Source organism: Drosophila novamexicana, unplaced genomic scaffold (assembly GCF_003285875.2).
Source record: "Drosophila novamexicana strain 15010-1031.04,08,12 unplaced genomic scaffold, DnovRS2.1 tig00004554-arrow-pilon, whole genome shotgun sequence".
NCBI lineage: Eukaryota > Metazoa > Arthropoda > Insecta > Diptera > Drosophilidae > Drosophila > Drosophila novamexicana.
The window spans coordinates 595802-616481 of NW_020825051.1; the positions used below are offsets into that span (position 1 = coordinate 595802).

The 20680-nt window shown below is 43.1% G+C and overlaps 8 protein-coding genes and 1 long non-coding RNA gene across 13 annotated transcripts; 4 read left to right on the forward strand and 5 right to left on the reverse strand.

The window, feature by feature from the left end:
* Positions 1–746: 746 nt before the first annotated feature.
* On the reverse strand, positions 747–3487 carry LOC115769834. Its single transcript, XM_030714807.1, has 5 exons — positions 3364–3487; positions 1396–1456; positions 1264–1338; positions 929–1186; positions 747–866 (listed from the first exon to the last, which is right to left on the reverse strand). Exons 1-5 carry the CDS (start codon positions 3485–3487, stop codon positions 767–769), a joined length of 618 nt encoding a protein of 205 aa, XP_030570667.1. The 3' UTR covers positions 747–766.
* A 1524-nt stretch (positions 3488–5011) lies between these two features.
* On the reverse strand, positions 5012–8170 carry LOC115769826. The gene is made up of 7 exons (XM_030714800.1): positions 8096–8170; positions 7894–7997; positions 7749–7830; positions 6924–7685; positions 6441–6852; positions 5906–6370; positions 5012–5830 (listed from the first exon to the last, which is right to left on the reverse strand). Exons 1-7 carry the CDS (start codon positions 8168–8170, stop codon positions 5112–5114), a joined length of 2619 nt encoding a protein of 872 aa, XP_030570660.1. The 3' UTR covers positions 5012–5111.
* Positions 8171–9043: 873 nt separating this feature from the next.
* Positions 9044–10991, forward strand: LOC115769866 (putative aldehyde dehydrogenase family 7 member A1 homolog). 2 transcript variants are annotated; one of them, XM_030714864.1, is made up of 2 exons: positions 9044–9105; positions 9329–10991. In XM_030714864.1, exon 2 carries the CDS (start codon positions 9330–9332, stop codon positions 10956–10958), a length of 1629 nt encoding a protein of 542 aa, XP_030570724.1. In that variant the 5' UTR covers positions 9044–9105; position 9329; the 3' UTR covers positions 10959–10991. The 2 variants fall into 2 exon arrangements, with proteins under 2 accessions (XP_030570724.1, XP_030570726.1); XM_030714866.1 differs by having other exon boundaries at positions 9061–9105; positions 9325–10991.
* A 21-nt stretch (positions 10992–11012) lies between these two features.
* LOC115769868 (methyltransferase-like protein 5) lies at positions 11013–12290 on the reverse strand. 2 transcript variants are annotated; one of them, XM_030714870.1, is made up of 2 exons: positions 11785–12290; positions 11013–11256 (listed from the first exon to the last, which is right to left on the reverse strand). In XM_030714870.1, the coding sequence occupies exons 1-2, from the start codon at positions 12270–12272 to the stop codon at positions 11103–11105; spliced, it is 642 nt and encodes a 213-aa protein (XP_030570730.1). In that variant the 5' UTR covers positions 12273–12290; the 3' UTR covers positions 11013–11102. The 2 variants fall into 2 exon arrangements, 1 of the variants encoding a protein (XP_030570730.1); XR_004018789.1 differs by having other exon boundaries at positions 11242–11256; positions 11334–12290.
* A 2-nt stretch (positions 12291–12292) lies between these two features.
* LOC115769872 (SOSS complex subunit C homolog) lies at positions 12293–12975 on the reverse strand. Its single transcript, XM_030714873.1, has 2 exons — positions 12605–12975; positions 12293–12539 (listed from the first exon to the last, which is right to left on the reverse strand). The coding sequence occupies exons 1-2, from the start codon at positions 12713–12715 to the stop codon at positions 12303–12305; spliced, it is 348 nt and encodes a 115-aa protein (XP_030570733.1). The 5' UTR covers positions 12716–12975; the 3' UTR covers positions 12293–12302.
* Positions 12976–13056: 81 nt separating this feature from the next.
* LOC115769869 (protein max) lies at positions 13057–14586 on the forward strand. The gene is made up of 5 exons (XM_030714871.1): positions 13057–13338; positions 13398–13463; positions 13613–13720; positions 14070–14193; positions 14261–14586. The coding sequence occupies exons 1-5, from the start codon at positions 13294–13296 to the stop codon at positions 14395–14397; spliced, it is 480 nt and encodes a 159-aa protein (XP_030570731.1). The 5' UTR covers positions 13057–13293; the 3' UTR covers positions 14398–14586.
* A 218-nt stretch (positions 14587–14804) lies between these two features.
* Positions 14805–15489, reverse strand: LOC115769870 (BET1 homolog). The gene is made up of 2 exons (XM_030714872.1): positions 15319–15489; positions 14805–15261 (listed from the first exon to the last, which is right to left on the reverse strand). Exon 2 carries the CDS (start codon positions 15199–15201, stop codon positions 14848–14850), a length of 354 nt encoding a protein of 117 aa, XP_030570732.1. The 5' UTR covers positions 15202–15261; positions 15319–15489; the 3' UTR covers positions 14805–14847.
* A 265-nt stretch (positions 15490–15754) lies between these two features.
* LOC115769867 (lysophospholipid acyltransferase 5) lies at positions 15755–18131 on the forward strand. Of its 3 annotated transcripts, none has more exons than XM_030714868.1 (4): positions 15755–15993; positions 16322–16427; positions 16486–17516; positions 17577–18131. In XM_030714868.1, the coding sequence occupies exons 2-4, from the start codon at positions 16349–16351 to the stop codon at positions 17883–17885; spliced, it is 1419 nt and encodes a 472-aa protein (XP_030570728.1). In that variant the 5' UTR covers positions 15755–15993; positions 16322–16348; the 3' UTR covers positions 17886–18131. The 3 variants fall into 3 exon arrangements, with proteins under 3 accessions (XP_030570728.1, XP_030570729.1, XP_030570727.1); XM_030714869.1 differs by having other exon boundaries at positions 15755–15967; XM_030714867.1 differs by lacking the exon at positions 15755–15993 and adding an exon at positions 16133–16232.
* A 560-nt stretch (positions 18132–18691) lies between these two features.
* On the forward strand, positions 18692–20680 carry LOC115769873. The gene is made up of 3 exons (XR_004018790.1): positions 18692–18864; positions 18921–19181; positions 20539–20680. It is a non-coding gene; the product is annotated as an uncharacterized LOC115769873 (long non-coding RNA).

A 20680-nucleotide genomic window follows, 5' to 3' on the forward strand; every position in this document is an offset into this window, starting at 1 on the left:
TGAAGCGTGAGTATAACAACAGCAGCCCCCAAAATGTTTTTGACCAGCATATATATAAATATATATGTTTGATTATAAGATATGCCTAGAAAGTTCCAAGAAACTTAACCTTCTGGTACGGATTATTAAAGTTTGTTTGTGTTACGGGGCAAAACTTGCATCTTAAATGTCAAAACTAGAAATATAAATAAATTACTTTTCCCAGTATCATTTTACTTGTACGTATTGTGGGCGGAACAAAGTGCAACGGCAGTTGGAGGACATTTCTTAACCTAAAGGAATGTCTGTTAGTTAATAGCTTGTTGACACAGCACCGCCATCTTCTTCAGGCGCTCATGGCGTTGCCACTAAGGTGGACATGCGCGCTGTTTACCCTGCCATCACTCCAGTTGCTCCCTTGCAAATGCTCAATGATATGTTGAGCATTTGGCTAGATTTTTGTACAAGTCAGCTTTAGGTTTCATCATAAAAAACGTTTTTTTTTTATTTATAACAAAGCGGATCTTATGAAAGTTTTAAAATTAGTTACTTATTAATATAAATACAAAGTGCTCTTAAAAAATAATGTTCCTGCATGGAAAACTCTCTATTTCTGTAGTGTAAATAAAAGCTTTCGGGACAACAAATTCCCCCAGTTCATTATGAACTCTAGCTAAAATATCGGTTAGTCTCAATAGTGTTTGAAATGTGAAACCAATAAGAACAAAAGACCAATTACAAATTTGACAAACCGAGAAACTGACACCATAAGCAATACCAGCAACCATTAGCAAACTTCATCCTCCACGGTCGGCTCCTCATCATCTGGCTGAGAGACGCTGACCTCAGCGCAGTCGTCCTCGACGCTGTCCACAAAGCTGGAGACTCTGCAAACAATGAAACAAGCATTTTAATTGGAGTCTAATTTTTTACATGTGGCATGTGTCACTTCTCGAAATCGCATTGTGGCAGCAGTCCCTCGTCCTTGAAGTGACCGGCTCCGCCGCCAAATCTAAGCAACGTGCAGAGACGCAACAGAGCCAGGAGCTGCAGAAACATGCCAGCCACATAGCTCAGCCAAAGATTGTGGGGAAAGAGTATCAGTGCCACGCCCATGGCGACATATATGGGCGTCGGCCGCCAACCACCCAGCAACGTGGACAAACGCCAGCAGTCCAGACAGGAGGAGGAGTTGTGGTAATTATCGCTGAAAATTAAAAATAAATAAATACATATGCGCATGCATTAAATTTATGACCTTCTCCTTTGGGCTGAGCAACTTACTCGCCGCATTGGAGCTGCAGAAATATGGTTATCAGCCATTTTAACTCAATGAACAGCACCAGCAAAGCTGAAAAACTGGCCAAGCATTAAAATTTTATGATCCACGACTAGCAGAGTTTCAGAGCTTCTTACATTATAAAGAGGCCCGCCTGATAGCCATGCATATAGACATCGACGCCCACTCCGCAAATAACTGAAATGAAAAATGACCACAAATTGGCTGTTGGATGCTCAAGAAATTCGTATTGGGCGGGGATGTGTTATGAGTTTTTCGTGTTCTAGAATATGCGTATTAAACAATATGGTATTGTGTCTACACAAACATTATTTCATCCGGTCTTCGATAGGCCATAAAATATGCCAAAACGCAAATATCTAATCTAAGTAACATTGATGAGACAAAGCCGAATGTGCGAGGGTAGTCGAAAATGTTTGGGAACTATGGAGGAGGATATTTGTATATTTGATATGGTTTCAGATATCCAACGAAATGAATCCCTTTTTTTAAAAGAGAGCTTCAGAAGGCAAAAGGGCAATAAATATCAAATATTATTAAAACCCTTAGCCGCACGCATTTCAGAACTTCTTTGACTGCCCACTTTTTATAGCATATGTATAATATTGTAACCAAATTATGCCTAGAAGCATTTCATTTCATTGTGTAAAATATGACTAAGACAACAGCAAAAACAATATCAACAAAAAGATGCCAAACAAAAACAAGAAATGCGAGAATCTGCCGAAAATTCAATCTAATTAAGTTGTTATTGTATGCGCCGGGAAAACAAATTCGATTAGACTGCAGATAAAAGGCAAATGAGGTTAGACCAAAATCCACAACAAAAACCAAAGCCAACCAATTACATTAAACGCTTCGAGAACCAAAAAAAAAAAAAGTCGATGAAACGTGCGTCCAGAGAAAATCAAATAAAAACTAGGCAAAAATTATGCGCTGCTCTCTGCACGATTAGGAAGGGGCAGGGGAATCCCAGCTAAACTTTTCCGCTTTTTTTTTTTTGCGTCGCCATATTTTGAAGGAGGGTTTTCAGTAAACCGACTGGCGCCAGAAAGCCAACAACAAAAATCATTGTATAGGGGGCAAACACTATAAAGGGGTGCACTTGGCAGGGATGTGCAAGTGCAGCTGCAAAAAAAGGGCCAATGCCTCGTTAATGGCCCTGAGAGAGCATTCTTTTTTATCAGATTGTTGAGCATCACGCAGCGTTGAGGTTTATGAACTGTGAGTTCTTCCGGCCTGCATGCATAATGCAGACCCAGACTTTGTCTAAACAAAAACAATATGCTTGGGAAATTATTTTGAACTTGACCCAAGTTGTAGCTGCTGCTGCTGATGCCGCGGACTTAAGCAGCGCTCATTTATCATACGTCCCAGTTGGGACTAGTCAGGCCCGCTTAAAGACTGTTGCTCTATTGAAAGCTGCTATTAGAAGTGCATTAGACGAGACACTGGGCAGCCAGAGAGCCTCGGATACAGATGATACTCATGGGAGTGATGGCATGACAAGCGGCAAAGCTAAATTTAATAAATGTAGCATATGCAAAAGTGTTTGGGGCAGATTATGAATTGCATTCGAATGGGGAATAGATGAAGTGGTTCGCATGTTGCATACAACGCGCTTCTTCTTGTTAAACAGTTTTAAACACTTTAAAATTAGTTTACTAGAAGAAGTGCACTTCATCAATCATGATTTTAACGAACCTTTATAATTGAGTACCTTTAAGTATCTATGGGACCTCTAAGCCCAACAGAACTCAAATTTTGAATTAAATCTTCTCGAAATTTCATAGGTACAATACAATACAATATTTACCCAAGCGCTTAGTCTTAATTTTAATTTATTTGATTTCAACTGAATTACATTTTTAAATTTCTTTTTAACATTCTGGAATTTTATTTATGATTAGTGTTCTATTAAGCGCATAACCCTTTTGCCTTATCATATATGTATGTTATTATGTGCTACCTGTATAAGTTAAATTTAGCTCATATTCTTCCACTTGAATCACTTCCGATTTATGGTTGTGTGCGTAAGTGTGTGTGATGTGTGGGTGTGGGTGTGTGCTTGCACTTGTGCTTACCGAATGAAGTCAGCAGACCAAAAACCCTTATCACAGGACGTAAACACTCACAAGGCTCGGCTGGCTGGCGGCAGCGGCGACGACGTCGTTGCAATTGCTCATGTTGTTGATGTGGTTGACTCATGGCTCACAATATATATTTCAATGTTTTTTTTTTTTTGTTAATAAACGTTTTAGTTGCACATATCCCGAAACAAAAGCCAACAGATTGGCAGCCCAGTGGCCACGTTAATACATCAGCTAATACTCGTACAACAGCAGAGCTCAGCAGGGCTTAGCTCAGAAGACACATTGTGTTGTGCATTGAATATAAATCAAGTGAACTTTTACGGCAACGTATCCAATTTCTTGGCAAGCAACCAACCGACGATTGCCAAGGATAGCGACACTAACAACAACAACGAAAGCAAAAAAAAAAAAGAAAAACAATAAGCAGCTCGTTACGCGTTTAAATTTCAGCATTAACTTTGAGCTGGCGTACGCTGCGTATGCGTAATGCGGCCGACACTTTCTGCGTTTGCACGTATAATTCGTTTTCCTTTTCAACGCATTTAATCACCATGCCACTTTGTGTGTGTATGTTTGTGTGTGTGTGCGGCAACTAATGGCTGCAAATTACCGTTAACATGCAGCATTCATTTACCCCGCACGCCGCAACGCACGCAGAACGTCAGCCACTGACTTTTTAAAATGTCCGCCAAGTTTGTGCAGGTGCCACTTGCCACTTGACTCCAGAGCCAAAAGCCGAACCCGAGTCGTATTCAGAGTCGGAGTGCCCTAAACAACGTCCGCACGCTTCTGGCAGCGCCAAGTGAATGAATAGAGCAATCGTCCTTAGTCGCCTCTCAGGCTGCCTGACTCTGTGGCCCACAGCGCGCGGCAAGCCTGGCAGCGAGATGCCCTACTTTGTGAAGTACTTACTACTTGATTGATTCTGCGCTGAGCTGTAAATCAAAAATAATAGTACACTCGAATGCGCATATAAGTATGCATTACAGAACTATCAACAATAAAGTTTTCACACCCAAACTCAAGATAGGTTCTTGATTTAAACGCTTTCTCGATCAAAGTTACCTGCATTCACATATTGTTGAAGTAGAATAAACATTTTTGCAAGCATTTTGTAGCATAACTAAGAGCTTTACATCTCAAAATTGTCTTAATTTTCCCTTAAGTTATTTTTATTAAACAGATAGCGGCTGCTTCCTGTCTTCTATGCTGACTCTATGTTACTTTGCTGCTTTGCTTTTATTTGTCACGATGCCCTGCGTTTTGTTGTTGTTGCTGCTGCTGCTGGTGTGTTTTCCATGCTTCAGCTGGCTGCCCTTGTGCCCCACCCGTTGTTCTCGCCCTGTTCATCACTTTGTATGTTTGTTGGCGTCGTTTCAGTAATTTTCATAACTGGCCCACTGCGTGGCCAAAGCGAGGGGCGCCGCTTCCACGCAAAGCAGTTGACAATTGCGCCATCTACGCAGAGTTGTGGACAAAAACATTTTCGGCAGTGAAAATGCCAGCATCCCAACCGCCCCCACCCTCCTCCTCCACCATACACACATTAAACACAGGAGTAGTTGGGAAGTAAATATTTTTTTAGCCTGCTTCAGGTCTTGCCTACAACTCCTGAATCTCTCATCTGTTGGCTACGAGCATTTTTGGAACTAAGAAGCCAGCGTGCTGTTTGCATTATGCGCCAATAATGGCATCTTTGCTGGTACAACGTGGCGTATGCGCAATGCTAATGATGCGCCTCATTTAGCGAAGTCCTTACGCCGTTTCATTATCTTGCTGATGCCCGCCACCATGGCCACCTCGGGCAGTGCGAGCTTAGCATCCTCCTGGAAGTCACAGCGACGCGTCAGATGCAGCCATGTCCGCTCTGGGTTTAGGGAGAGCGGCATTTGGAGCCAGCTGACATAGTCGATCTTTAATGAGCCCGTGAGCAGCTGATCGAAGGGTGTATTTCCTATAAAGAACATGGACCTCAGCACCGAGAACTTGGCTTCCTGTATGTTCTGGCCCAGCACGCCCTGAAACGGGCTTGGCTCATTGTCGCCAGTGCCCAGCTGGTCGAGCAGCCAATCCTTGTTGAACTTCAGATAATTGTAGAGCACTTTGAGCGCCTGTTTGCCTATGTTGGTGGTCAGCACATCGCTGGCTAGCACTTCGGCTATATAATCGGCAATGCCCACATCCAGCTCCATGGCATAATTGGCCGGTGGACTGTGACTCAAGCGCTCCGATTCGGCATTGGTTATGGCCAGGTCATCCATTTTAACGGTGCTAACGGCACTCATGCCGCCGGCTCCGCGGCTGCAGCTGCTGCCGCCGAAATCCGTGTCCAAATTAATGCTCTCCTTGGCTTGCTTCAAAAACAGCTCTATCTGGTCAGTGTGCTTGTCATCCTCGTCTACGGAGCAAATCGCTTCCGATAGCGAATAACAAATGGCAGCTTTGTCGTCATTTTTGGCTGCCATAAAAGTCAAAGTCAAACATGTAGTATAGTGAAGTGTAGTGTAGCTTACAAATCATCCTTGAGACTTACCCTGCTCATGTGACTCTGCCGTCTTGATTAGTTCTGTGTAGAGAGCTGCGAAAACTACCTGCAGCAACACTGAGTCACCCAGTGGACGCGTGGACACTGGTATTATATCCTGTAACAGGGCCGTTATCTTGTACAAGCCCTCGGGCATGCAATCCCAAATCTCTGAGACGCACGTCAAGGCAAGGGACATGGCCTGATACATGCTGGCACCATTCTCCACGGCATTGATCAGCATCTCCACGACGCAGTCGAGCACTGGATAAACAAAGTGCATGATGGCCTCCAGCCACGGGGTGCGCTTCTGGTTCCACACCTGACGCTTATCCAGGCAATCGCTCCAGCCGCTCACAGCATGCTCCTCCAGTGTCTTGATAAGACAGGACTTGATATCAACAGCCTTGCCCACGGCTACAACTAGGTATGTGAGGGACAGAACAATTTGATAGTTCGACTGTCCCACTGGATCTGCATAAAAAGTACATGAATCTCATTTAGTGTTTGGTAAAAAGAGTTTATCATGCCAATTATGACGCACCTATATCCGCCGCTATGGAGTCGGTGACATTGAAGCACTCGCCACGGCAAAGGAAGGCCTCGCATTTCAATGGCGCACCTTCCGCACTGGTAAACGAATGCTTGGCCACATTTTTAAAGTTCTCCGATGACGGCAAATGCTGCATCAGATGGCGCATTATAATGCCCGTTAAATAGGCATCCCTCATTAGCAGAATCTTCAGCAGATACGACCAGTGAGCCTCCGGAAAGGCCAGCAGCACGCGCAGATCCAATGATATGGCTGTGTTCGTGGTAAGATCGGCAAACTCAGTTACCCACTGGCAGGATTGCTCCTTGGGAAAGTAACGTGGCAGCGCGAAAATAATCCAGGCGCTGGGCAGACCATGACGCGAGCTAAACATTTCCATGTTATCCAGGCCTTTGCGAAAGACCTGTTGCGGGATATAAAGTAGAACATTCAAGAGCACGAAATAAAGGAGATGCTAATACATAGCCAGCCCACCTTAGAAAGGACACCCAAGGGCGCACCACGGAGTAACAGACAGTAGAAGAGCTCCCTGCACTTGGCATGAATGTCCCGTACGATGACACTCTGATTGCTCAGCTGGAGGCCAACATAGGCCTCGCCACTCTCACAGACATGGGGCAACAGCTCCGCAATGCACAGCAGCATGTTGCATATGTCCACGAGATGGAGTTGGGCTCGGGCTACGCTGGTCACAATCTGCGTGTAGCGCACCGTCAATACACTGAGCGTTTCATTAAGCATTCCGGCAAAGATTTTCTGTGCCATTTTTGGCGGCACAGAGTTCCAGAGATCGGTTTTGGTGCCGCGCATATAATGCCACCACATTTGCACGGTATACGAGCCGCGCTCCGATTCAAAGAACGGCTGAGTGTCCTCCCAATGCAGGCAGTCCGCATCTTGAATGATATACAAAAGCAGCAGGCGGCAGTGCAGATCCAGAAGACGTTCAGCCAATGCCTCGGACATCTGGGAATATTGCTTTAGGCTTAGCTTCAGAGCGCCACCCTTCTCATCGCCCTTGGGTGGGCATATTGTGGTCGTGGCTGCCTGCATATAGACGCTTAAAGAGTTTTTGACCAATGCGGCGGCGCCAATGGTAGCGGTGAGCACCGACAGATCCGCATGATCCAGTGACTCCTGCGACAGGCGATGTATGTGCTCCAGTAGAAGATCCGCTGACTTAGTCACCAGATTGACAAACTTATCTGGATCAGAGGTCTTCACCGTAACGCTGCTCTGCAGCGCATATTATAACAAACAGGTTAGGACTACCCCAGACATTTCCAAGAGTACACTTACGAAATCGCCCTCGTTTAGCTCCTTTTCGGTGTGCAGTAAGCCCGAATGCTTGCGATAGGAAGCAAAGTACTCATCCTCCCACCTGAAGGGAACAATATTTGGTCAACACCAAAACAAATGTGACCCTTTGGAGGGCATAGCCTACCAGCGTATTAGTTTTATCGAAGCAAACGATGCATAGCGTGGAAAGTCCAGCTTGCCACCCACAACGCCCGGACAAATGGGCTCCTGCAGCACGCGCTGATGCGTCTGCTCGTGTGGCATGTGAATCAAATCGAAATGAGAACGTGAAAACAATGTGTTAACAAGTTTTTTCTCAGAGCTCGCATTGCGGTCATTTTCGGCACCTGATAAAACTCCAAATCTCGCTGCAACAAAATGGGCACACGGTCCATTAAATTTCCCTCCTCGAGCACTTCCATTTTCTCTATATTTTTTTTTTGACCTAGTCCTTTCAGCTGGAACTGCAACACTGATTGGCCAAAATGATTTGCTATCGAGCAAACAGCTAACTTATTTTCAAATGTTGCCAGGACAACCGACTAAACTCATGATGGATGATAGAGCTTGACAGTAAAAATCCGTAAATTTTATTTGCAGCTATCTTAAATTGGATAAGCAAAGAGCATACGGACTCTTAAATTTAAAATTTTGGGTCTTATGACATACATATTTAAATTAATATGTCATTTAATTTTATTATTATTTCATATATATACCTTAATATAATGAGCGCTGTTATACTATAGTAAATTAAGAAGGGAAGTGGTTGATAGAGAAAACGTATTTTTAAAATCGTATTTTTGAAAAACGCCCTGTCATGCGTTTCCCATAAGTTCAAGTAGGCAATACAGATTTTATGGCCTGATATATTGTTCTATATTGGTCTTATACCAATTTGGCATTCTAATATGTCATGTATGTATGTAATATGTTTGTGTATATGTTATGCGTTGTTCTGAGTCCTGAGTTGCCAACGTTTTAATCTAACAATAATTTTTGTAGCTCTAAACAAATTCTAGCTGAGTAAAACACATTTTTCCAGCAAGGTTTTATCTTTAGCATTTCAATAATAGATGTTTATTGTTTAACCTAATCTCTACTAAGTATGAGATCCGATTTTAAATGGTGTAACTGTCGTTTTTGCCAGCAAGCAATCTACTTAGAGAGACGTATAGATAATGCCCAACTTTCGCTCTCCGTATGCTCGTGTGTGTATAAATATTTCTCATTTAGTATGCGATAAGCTGTGCTGTTGCCGCTGCTGCCTTTGGCTCGGACTTTCCAGCGCCTCAGTTGATAACTGAGCGGTGCAGGGAGCACATCGGCAAGCAGCGGACCTAAGTGGACAACAAAAGTGAGTGGCATTTAATTTAGCTTCTCCCTGGCTGGGATGCAGTGCTAATCAGCAGCAGACCTCGTCGCTGGGGGCGCACTCGGAATTTTTCCAGTACACATCCGACGCCCATAAAGCAGTAACAAGTGAACGCTTATCGGGGCGATACGGTGCGCGTATCAGGCGTATCAGGCCTATCAGTAATCCATAAATCTCATTGGCTCTTTCTGTTTTTTTGAGGTAGCATGATCGCACATTTGAGACATTTGACGAGACGGTTGCCCGCCCAGCATGGCCGGCTATTGTCGGGCCAACGGCAGCAGCTGCGCAGTGCCTCTTTTCTGATTGATCAGCCGGAGTACAGTTTCCTCAAGGATCTGGGTCTTGAACGTGACAATCCCGGCGTGTTTTCGGGCCACTGGCAGGGTCGAGGACCGAGCATCACCAGCTATGATCCAGGCACCGGTCAGGCCATTGCCACAGTGCGTCAGGGTAATGTGCAGGAACTGCAGCAAGCAATCGGACTGACCGTGGAGGCCTACAAGCAATGGCGCCAGGTGCCGGCACCCGTGCGTGGCGAGATTGTGCGTCAAATTGGCGACGAGCTACGCAAATACAAGGAACCGCTAGGCAAGCTTGTCTCCCTGGAGGTGGGCAAGATCTACAGCGAGGGTCAGGGCGAGGTACAGGAGTTCATTGACATTTGCGACTATGCCGTGGGACTCTCACGCATCTATGCCGGCCAGGTAATCAATTCGGAGCGTGCCCAGCACACCATATTAGAGGCATGGCGTCCGCTTGGCCTAGTGGGCGTTATATCGGCCTACAACTTTCCCAACGCCGTCTTTGGCTGGAATACAGCCATTGCTTTGACAACAGGCAACAGCGTGCTATGGAAGGGAGCGCCCAGCACCCCCCTCGTCTCCGTGGCCACCACCAAAATTGTCGCCGAGGTGTTGCGACGCAACAATTTGCCGGCCGTGGTCAGCCTCTGCCAAGGTGGCACAGATGTGGGCGCAGCTCTAGTCGCGGATAAACGCGTCAATCTGCTCAGTTTCACGGGCAGCTGCCAGACGGGACGGGATGTTGGTGTGGAGGTTCAGCGTCGTTTCGGCAAGGTCATATTGGAGTTGGGCGGCAACAACGCGTTAATTGTTGACGAGTCGGCCAATATAAAAATGGCCTTAGATGCGGCGCTCTTTGGTTGCATTGGCACCAGCGGACAGCGCTGCACCACCACAAGGCGCATCATTGTCCACGAGAAACTGCACGACAGCTTTGTGGAGGCGTTGACTGTCAAGTATGCGCAGCTATTGCCGCGCATTGGCCACCAGCTGGAGGCGCAAACCCTCGTGGGACCCGTGCACACACAGCAGAATGTCGACAGCTATAAAGCGACCATCGAGGAGGCCAAGCTGCTGGGCGGCACTGTAGCCTTTGGAGGACGTGTTTTGGAGCGTGCTGGGCATTATGTGGAGCCCACCATCATTACTGGACTGCCGCATGATGCCAGCGTTGTGCATCGTGAAACATTTGCTCCCATTGTCTATGTGCTCAAAGCGCGCGATGTGAACGAGGCTATTGCCTGGAACAATGAGGTGGAGCAGGGCCTGTCCTCGGCCATCTTCACGGAGAATATTAGCCAGGCCTTCAAATGGATTGGTGCCCAAGGTTCCGATTGTGGTATCGTTAATATTAACACCACCACAAACGGCGCAGAAATTGGCGGCGCCTTTGGCGGTGAGAAGGCTACGGGCGGTGGTCGTGAATCGGGATCAGATGCATGGAAACAGTACTGCAAGCGTGCCACCATCACGGTGAATCACTCGGGCGAACTGGCCTGTGCTCAGGGCGTTGTCTTTAACGTAGAGTAAAAGAAACGTTTGCACGGAATTCGTTTTTATTTTGTTAATCTTGTTTTTGTCGTGTTAATTGTATTATAAAAATGTCAAAAAAAAAATGCATTTCATTTGTAATAACTAATCTTAACTAAACTCTTCGAGCTGTGTTGAGCTGTGTCACAGTTCGCTGACATCAAAGCGCCAAAAGTCAACCTCAATATCCTTAGACTTCTGCTTATGGAACTTGTAGCTGGCTTCGATGTTATAACGCAATTCAGCAACTACGCTACTCCGAGCGCCCCACTCTTTGGACTTCTTTTGGATGTAAGTACTGCAAAAATAAACATAAACACAATTTCAATTATAGATAATAGAGAGTACGTTGACTTAAGACTTATAAATACTGACTTTTCTCAATACCTTCACAAACTTGTGCTCCTCATTCCTGAGTTGAAAGATTTCTAAATAATCTCCTAATCTCCGCAACAATCTTGCTTACAGATCGATAACACAGTTTTGCTTCTTATAACAGAGTTGAGAAAAAGGGTTCTTATTTATTTTGTAGATGACATATAAAACTACATAATATAGAAGAGCTTATATTATCTGTAGAAATAACTGAGAATTTCCTCAATGTTCCGTCTAATTTAGCTGCCCGCGCATATTAACTGTAATTAGTTATTGATATACCGTTCCGACTTGAATTCTGTTCTGATAGCACCATTAACATCAATAAATAAAGTACAAATTTTAAATTTACAGCCTATAGTCGATAGCATAACGTTCACATTCCTCTCTCCCATTCCAGGTACTTAGTCAGAGCATATTATTTTTAAGACTATTGCAGCTGCTCACTCACCGTGTGGAGGTTTTGTGCAGCGAGTAGACAGCTCCTGTGGCCAGACGCATGCCCACATTCAAAAACCGCATATCCATGCCAGCATTATGTTTGGTGCCAAAGGGCGGATTCATAACCACCGTGTCGAAGGCATTATCCCACTTACTGCCCGGCAATTGCAGCACATTCGCACGCACACAATCTGCATTTGGCAGCTCCATGTCCAGCACATTCTGGCGGTAAATGTCAACGGCAGCGTCATCGAGCTCGAAGCCAACAGTAAGCTGCGCTCCCAGTAATGTGGCGGCAATGCTGAGCATACCGCAACCACATCCCAGATCAGCCACAAACTTCCCCTCAATGTCGTCGTGCTGGGCTTGCATGTGGTGCGCCATGCAAGCAGCTATGTGGGGTGGTGTTGGATACTGTTCCAGCAGAATCTTTGGCTGTTCAAAGCCATCGACACACTGCAGATACTCCTCCAGCTTCTTCAGCTTTAGGCGAGCCATATGGAGGGACGTGTGTACTGTGCTAAGAAATTACTTGGCGTTGGGCGCTGCCGGTGTCGGCAGTGGCTCCAGGCGTGGCAACACGGGTATAAAACTATTTCCAAAATACGAATCCTGCGGTATAAAGAAACCCAGAGTAGTAGAGCTCGTTGGATTAAATGCAGATCGTGGCGCGCCGAGGCCGCCAGCGGCATTAGGCGTAACGCTCACGCTCTGCGGAAATTCTACTGTCACTGTCGGCTGGCCAAGCAGCTGCGGTGCGGGCATCTTAAAGGCGAATTAAAAAAACATTAAGCAGATTCAAAGAAAATGCAGCTAGAATTTACATTCACCTGATTCGTTGTGCTACCCAGCCCAATGAGCAACTGCTTCTTGGTCTGTATTTCCTCAAGTATTTTACGGTTGGTTTCGGCTTGCTGTGCACTTGATGTGGGAAAAGCCATCAAAAATAGGCGAGATTTTGTTTTAAGAACTAAACAAAACGAAATTAAATTGTTAAAACGCTGGAACACGCGTTTCTGTTTTTATTTCTATGCATTAAAGCTGTATCAAATCGTTCGGAAATTGGTTCCCACGAACGATTCATTAAACGGAACTATTGAATTAGTTCATTCAACCAACACTTGTCGGTATTTAAATACCAAAGCGATGTTTCATCATGACTATTCTTCGATGTAATTTTATAATTTATAATTTAAGTTAAATTATATATATGTCCATAAACATTCTTGATGTAAAACTCATTGAATATTGTACTATATTTCGTGATTCGCTCGAAAATAATATTTGAGCAGAATTATTTGTAATACGTGTTTAGTATTTAGGTAAATATGTTGTGTATTTTGGTGCTAACCGGTTGCTGTCACACTGAACGGTATCCAAAACGTGCGCTGGCAAACAAAATAAATAGCACGCGACCAGAGGGACGCTAGGATAAAATATCAACAAACCCGTGTGACGCCCACAGAGTGCTTTAAAATAAATTGTTTTACTTGAGTTAAAGTGAACAGGAGCTGACAAAATGAGTATGAGCGATGACGACAGAGATATTGACATCGAGAGTGACGTAAGCATAAATGCGATACGCAATTGACGTCATAAATAATATCGCATATTTCCTTGCAGGACGATGGTGACTCTGACAATGGTCTGGGCTCCTCGCGACATACAAGTACCGCAAATTTTACGCAGGTGAGCAAGCCACAGAATAGGAGGGCAATAATAATAACAGAGACCCACGCTGACATTGTTTATAAACAGACACATGCTCCCATTGTTGTTGCTGTGCTTGCTGCCTGACTTGCAAGACTGTGAAATTTGTTTGTTTTTATTATTTCAAGGCCGAAAAACGAGCACACCACAACGCATTGGAGCGCCGTCGACGAGATCACATCAAAGAGAGCTTCACCAATTTGCGCGAAGCGGTGCCTACGTTAAAGGGTGAAAAGGTGAGCAACAGTATAATTATAAAGAGCAAGGAATCCTACCCAATACAAAAAGTAGGGGACAGAAGAAAGAAAGGACCTATTTCTTTCAAATGTCTCCTCCTGCGCAGCGTCATTTTATCACACTTCTATTAAGATAGGATCTCTTGACTAAGGTAGGCTATAGGCTGACCTACCTAGGTAAATTCTGAGTTAAGAATCGTTACCAGTATTAATAATAGGAATATTGGCAATGTTTGCTAAATGAATATTTCTTATCATAAAATGTCTGACTTAGAAGGACAAAACCATATTCATGTCCCTAAAAAACTCATGTTGTAAAATTGACTAATTTCGTCATTTATCACTACAGGCCAGCCGCGCACAGATACTCAAGAAAACCACCGAATGCATTCAAACGCTGCGCCGCAAAATAAGTGAGAACCAAAAGGACATCGAGGATATTAAGAAACAGAACAGCATCCTGGATGAACAAAGTAAGAAATATCGAAAATACCCACATACACATACGAATGCTTAGCTTGCCTTGATTCCTTATCGTAGTTCGTCGCCTGGAGGGAAACACGTCAAATGGAACAGATTTCTTAAGTGGCGACGACCTGAGTAGCGATGTGGAGGATGCCTTGGAGCAAGCTGACTTCAGTCGGCGCAGTAAAAAGATGAAGACATTTCATGCATAGCCCCCAAAAAGCTAACGTGCAATGTGCAAGGTTTACGCTAGTATCGTAAACGAATCAATCAAAGCAAAACTCCAATGCGAGGGCATCGGAATCATTACAACATAAGTCCAAAGTTTTGCCCATCTATACCTTAAAAGTGTGTCTGCGAGTGTGTGTATGCTGTTTTGTACTCTTACCGAATAAAAGTTTGTAAGTATCTAAACATTTTATAAGTAAAAATACAAATCTTCTGTAAATTTGGTTGACGAGGTCCATTAAGTGCTTACATTTATGCTCTTGGATAACTGCAATAAGACAAATTGTAAATGGTTATGCGCGATATGTTAAAGAACTGAAGCACAATTATGAGTTAGCCTATATATTGTAATATACACCAGGATTCCCGCTTGAAGATTGACCACAATTTTGTAGTTATTTAAAAATATATTTAAAAAATAAAACACGGCCCGACTATTTGAACTTCAGCGTGAGCCACAGCAGCACAAAAACGAACAGGACAAAGAGGAACATGTAACACATTTGCTTGGAGCCGCCCCCCTGCTTGGCCAGACGTACGACGCGTGTCATTGTGTTGCCCAGAAATCCACCTGTCCGATCCATGTCATCGTCAATGCCGCGCAGCAGCTTGTCCTGATAGCGCACCTCATTGCCAATGTCTATGGTCAGGGATTTGAGTGCGCCTATTTTCTGTTGCAGTTCCTCGGCGGCGCGTTCGTTTTCGGCCTCCAATGCATCGTGTCCAGCTGGTCCGCTGGGAGCAGGATGCTGATTTAGGGGCTGGTATGGATAATTGTTGCGTCGCATGCTGCTGCCACTGCTGCTGCTGCCTGTGTGTGCCAGTTTTGCATCAATTTAGCTGCAATACTACGGGAAAGCCAATATTAAACTTGTGACACGTAAACCAAACGGGGACTTTCATACTCAGGGGCAAAACAGCTGCTGCGTTTGTTGTTCTTCGCGAATAGTTCAATCGCTGTGACCTGTGATTCATTCAGTAGGTTAACTATAAAAGTTACTTTATAATTAATGAATCGACAAAATGAAGATCTGTGCAATATTCAATTTGTTTAATGTAATGTTTATCAGATTAATCGAGTTTTGTTCCGAACCAGTTCGATCGCAGCTGTGACGAACGGAACTGTGTCGGCATGACACATACAATTTAAGTTCCATAATAATAATTATATTTGATCGTTCAAATTTCAGTGTTGATAAATATAATTTGATTTGCCCATATACATATATGTCATTACAGACTGAATACAAAATACTCTCTTATACATCCTCAGCTTTTTATAAGACCCATTGTGAACTTTCTAAATTTGTGAGTGAACTAGATATTGTAATCGAACTAGTAATATCGAGAAACAGCTGTGAAGAAATCACGTACGGCGTGTTTGCTTTATTAAATCCATTTGCCATAGCAACTTTTAAGCTATTTTCTAAATTATGTGAAGTGTTAAATTCCGGCGAAAATTCAGTCATTAGATTGGTTGACTTTTAAATCAAACTTAATGTATATACCTGGCATTGCGTAAATTGCCTGTACTCTAATTCGAATTCTAATTAGGTAACGCCATCAATAGAGTTCCCAAGGTAGTAATTTACAATTTAATTGCTTTAGTAAACCTTTGTGCCCCACTCAATCAACACACTTAAAATATGAAGCTGATCACATTGTTACAGTGTAGCCTGCATATCTGTTTCTTAGCAGACATGAATTTCGGCGCCACCCAGTGGGACTCCGTGATTTGGATCATGCAAATGCGTCATAATGTTGATTAGGAGCAACAAATTAGTTGCTTGTTTAAACCCTCTTAGTGATAATGATAAACGTGCGTCAATCAGTTCACATTGAGCAAGCCGAAGCACATGCAAACTATACGGAACATTTACTGATAAGGCTTCCCTTGCTCCCTTGCAGCAACAGCATCAGCATCACAAACCCGTTATGGACCCGTCAGAGGTGCTGGCCAAAAAGGTTGGCGTGCCCGTGGAGGCTTTTCGACTGCTGGTGACGCTGCTGGCCGGTAAACATATTTATTAATCAAATTAATATGCTCCTAAATAATCAGTTTTCTCCCGCAGGCTATCCAATTGCGGCGATTTATCATAAACTGATTGTTAATACACAGTTGAAGCTGTTACATCATCTGTTTTTTGCATTCTGCGGCATGACCTTATGTTATTTTAACTATGGCAAGGACACATATCACTCACTTTCGGCCATAAGCGTCACCTATGTGCTGGTTACCCTGCTGCGCAGCGCACCTCTTCTGATGCTGATAATCAATTTTATGTTTCATATGATCTACTTGCTGGTGGGCTACTACTTTACGGCCAGCAATGAATATGATATATTGTGGACGATGCCGCATTGCATATTGACCCTGCGCATGATTGGATTTGGATTCGATGTGGCCGATGGCTTGAAGCCGGAAGAGGCGCTTTCGAAAGCACAAAAGGAAACGGCGTTGCAAAAGCCACCTTCATACCTGCAGCTTTTAGCATTTGCATATTTTCCCAGTAGTTTTCTGGTTGGACCTCAGTTTCCCTACAGACGATATCAGAGCTTCACCAATGGCGAGTATCGGAAATACGATGGTTGTGTACAGGCGGGTCTTAAACGCCTAAGTATCGGTGTGCTCTATCTGTTTGTATGCCAAGTGGGCTTATATTTTCTGCCGGATAGCTATTTCTTGTCGCCGGAATTTGCGAAGCAGTCCTTCATCAAGCGCATTTACTTTTTGGGATTCTGGGGCAAATTCACACTGTATAAGTACATATCGTGTTGGCTGTTTGCGGAGGGCGGTCTAATGTGCATTGGATTTACCTACAAGGAAAAAGATGCGTTTGGAAATCCGGACTGGTCCGGCTGCAGCAATGTGAAGTTGTCGCTACTTGAGACCGGAAACACCATGCAGCACTATGTGCAGAGCTTCAATGTAAACACTAATCAATGGGTCGGCCACTATATATTCAAGCGCCTGAAGTTCCTTAACAATCGCAATATCAGCTACGCGGCGGCATTGACTTTTCTGGCTGTATGGCACGGTTATCACAGTGGCTATTACATGGCATTCCTAATGGAGTACATGATTGTCAGCACTGAAAAGCAGGTGAGTGCCTGGATGAGTTGGGTTTATATGATGTATATTTATATACGATAATATTTACAGATTGAATTCGTTTATACCAAACACGTGCTGCCCCAATATGGTGAAATGTTAAACAATTCCCAGATCTATACTGTACTCAATTTCTTGTGCTTAAAATCGTACAATATCATCTACATGGGCTGGTGTCTCACCTCGTTTGTCTTTCTCAAATACGAACGCTGGATTACCGTGTTTAGTGCAGTCAACTATTTTGGGTTCATATATATGCTCATCTGGGCGTTCATGTATAATGGCTATCGTTACTATACCCGCATCCAGCCCAAGGATCGGCAAGCAGGGCCAACAACTATAAAACAATCCACAGATTAGTGAATCAGCGTATTAACAATTTAAAAACCATTCAAAATTTTTAAAACAATTTAATTTGTTTCCTTTAACTTGACACAAAGCCGTAACTAAAATACGCTACCGATAAATAATAATATATAACTTTGTATCGAATGTAAAAAATGTAAGGCAAACTATAAATTTAACTCGAGATGCGTTGATTGTTAGCTTGTCATATCTTTTGAATCCTTTGCCGTTGCATTCATCATTAAAGCAATGTCTAGTCAATGAAAATAGTTTCGTTGCTCTTTGTACATAAAATGCTAAACGGCGTCGGGACTTATCTAACTTAAACGACAATTTAATGCCCTACTTAAGTAAACTCATAATATATTTTGATATATTCATGAAATGTCATTAAGCACTGCACATGAAAAGAGCAACTTTAAATAAAATCAAAGCAAAGAAATTGGATAGTTAAAAATGAAAAACTTTGAGATTTATAAATCCTTGTAAATACTGTATAATCATAAGATTTAAAGAATAGATTCGCTAACTTTTAAATCACCACAAAGTATTGACCACGGCTAATAACTGATATTAAGGATTCTGTGTTTTCAGGCTATTTACGTACCACGTCTTCTAAAAATCCGCAAGGATATGGCCGAGGTAGAGCTATTTTTTTAAAAAGAAAATTATTTTTTTGCCATAACTCGGCCAAATCCTTGTAGATCTGGCAAAGACCTTTCTCTCCCGCCTGCTATAGCTAAGGGTCCGATTGTATTAGCAGTTATAATCTAATATATACTGCCAAATACTTATGGATCAGGTAAGGACACACTATGTAACTCGCAGAATTCAGGACCATCGATTGCTAATTTGAATGTGATTTGATTTATTTGCAGGTCTAGCAGCAATGGAGAACGTTTGCGCATTACGAGACCCAAGTGTCCCAGGGGTGACAGATATCTCAAACATAGAATGATATAGCACCACATCAGGTTGCTCATTGAGATACAAGGTAAGAGCATAAGCCTAAAGTGTATCTGTTCATGTTACATTATCCAATAATTCCAGGTGATTTTGGACCAACAGCATTGCTAATTTGATGTCGGATATTTTGTAGCAGCTTAATCTGAGCGCATCTGTTGTACGTCTTCCAATTATCTCGACCTAGATTACGTAAACTTAAATCTATTGTGCAGCCTGAAGCAGACTGTTTGCTCTTTCTTTCGCGCCTGTTATTGCCATGGTATTGACAGCTTCCGGCGTAGATGAGGCCGCGGGCTGTCGACTCTGCTGCTGCCATTCCCTTCAGTTTGCTGAGTTGATAGCTAGGTAAGTCACTTCTAGTCTCATTGCTTTTGAAACCCAATACCGCACAAAGGACGGAACTCCTGCAATAAGTTGAGAAAGTAGACCTCAGCTCGGTTATATCTTTCCTGATCTTGATGAGTCCTATATCAACTAATTTGTAAAGACCAGGCGTACCAACTGTGCAAAGGATTCCAAACACGACCTTGTGGTATGATATAAAAAGGATATTTATAACCGAATCGGCCTTAAATTGGCCATTTCAAGCACAATTCCGATGGCCTTTGGCCGACATGCAGTCTTTGCCTTATCAATTTAGAGTATGTAATAAAAAGGACGAAAGTTCTTCAAGGAGCTGAGAAACATAGGTATTTGCCTGTAAAGAAAGAAGGCTGTAGATCGGCCGTATCCTTGCGGATCATGATGTCCTTTGGTCGACCGATAGTCCTCAACCTCCCGATTAAGAAAAGGCAATGAAAAGGACGAAAGTCCTTTAGACAGCCTAGATATGAATACAATTCTTTTGTTAATTAGGAAAGCCATAACTCGGCCGTATCCTTGTGGATCCTTACAAGTCCTGTGTCAAACAACTCGTATGAACAAGGACCATAAGCTGGCCAAAGGACAACAAAATCGTCCTTTTCGTTTCCGAAATATGGCCAATTTTCTAAAAAGGATATTTTTTAAATAGCCGTAAATCGGTCAAATCCTTAAGGATATCGGAAGGATATACCGTTTTGAACTCGTAGGAAGCAGGACTATCGAATGGCATTCAAGAATTTCAAGGATTCGACAAAAAATTTCACTCAAATTTTTTCTAGGGGGTTAGTCGCAAAATTGACCAAAATCAAAAAATTCCGGGCTAACTTTGCCATTTGAAGGGCTATCGGGACGTCCTTTGGCCAACAGATAGTGTTCATCCTCCCATTTAATAATTTACAACTCAAAGGACGAAAGTCCTTCAGACAAAAATGTTTTAAGGACGATTTCGTTGGAGGAAAATAAGCCATAACTCGACCATATCCTTGCATATCCTGCCGAGCTATGTGTCAAAATAATTGTATTGACCAGGACTACCAACTGGCCAAATTTCACTGATATCGTCCTTGTAGTTTTGGAGATATTTAAGGATTTGTGTTTTCGGCTCATTTCCGTGCGCGCCGTGACTTAAATTTTACAAGTCAAATTTCGGGTCATATGATTCTTAGATGACCCCATATTTTTTTGATGCAGATCAATGCAGGGGGCTTAAACGATCCTAACGCACCATGTCCTTTGAATATCTGCAAGGATATGACCGAGTTATGTCCTTTTTTCTTTACATAAAGTACTCTATACATTTTTTTACTTTTTTAATTTCAATGTGTTTTTATCTTTATAGATTGACAAATTAAGGACTACAATGAATTCCAAGGACCTCCACGAGGGACAAAGCAAATTTTTTCAGGACAGGACTTTAATTAAGCCAGATATAGCCATTTTATGTTCTAATAAGCTATATATGTTATTTATACTCGATTTGT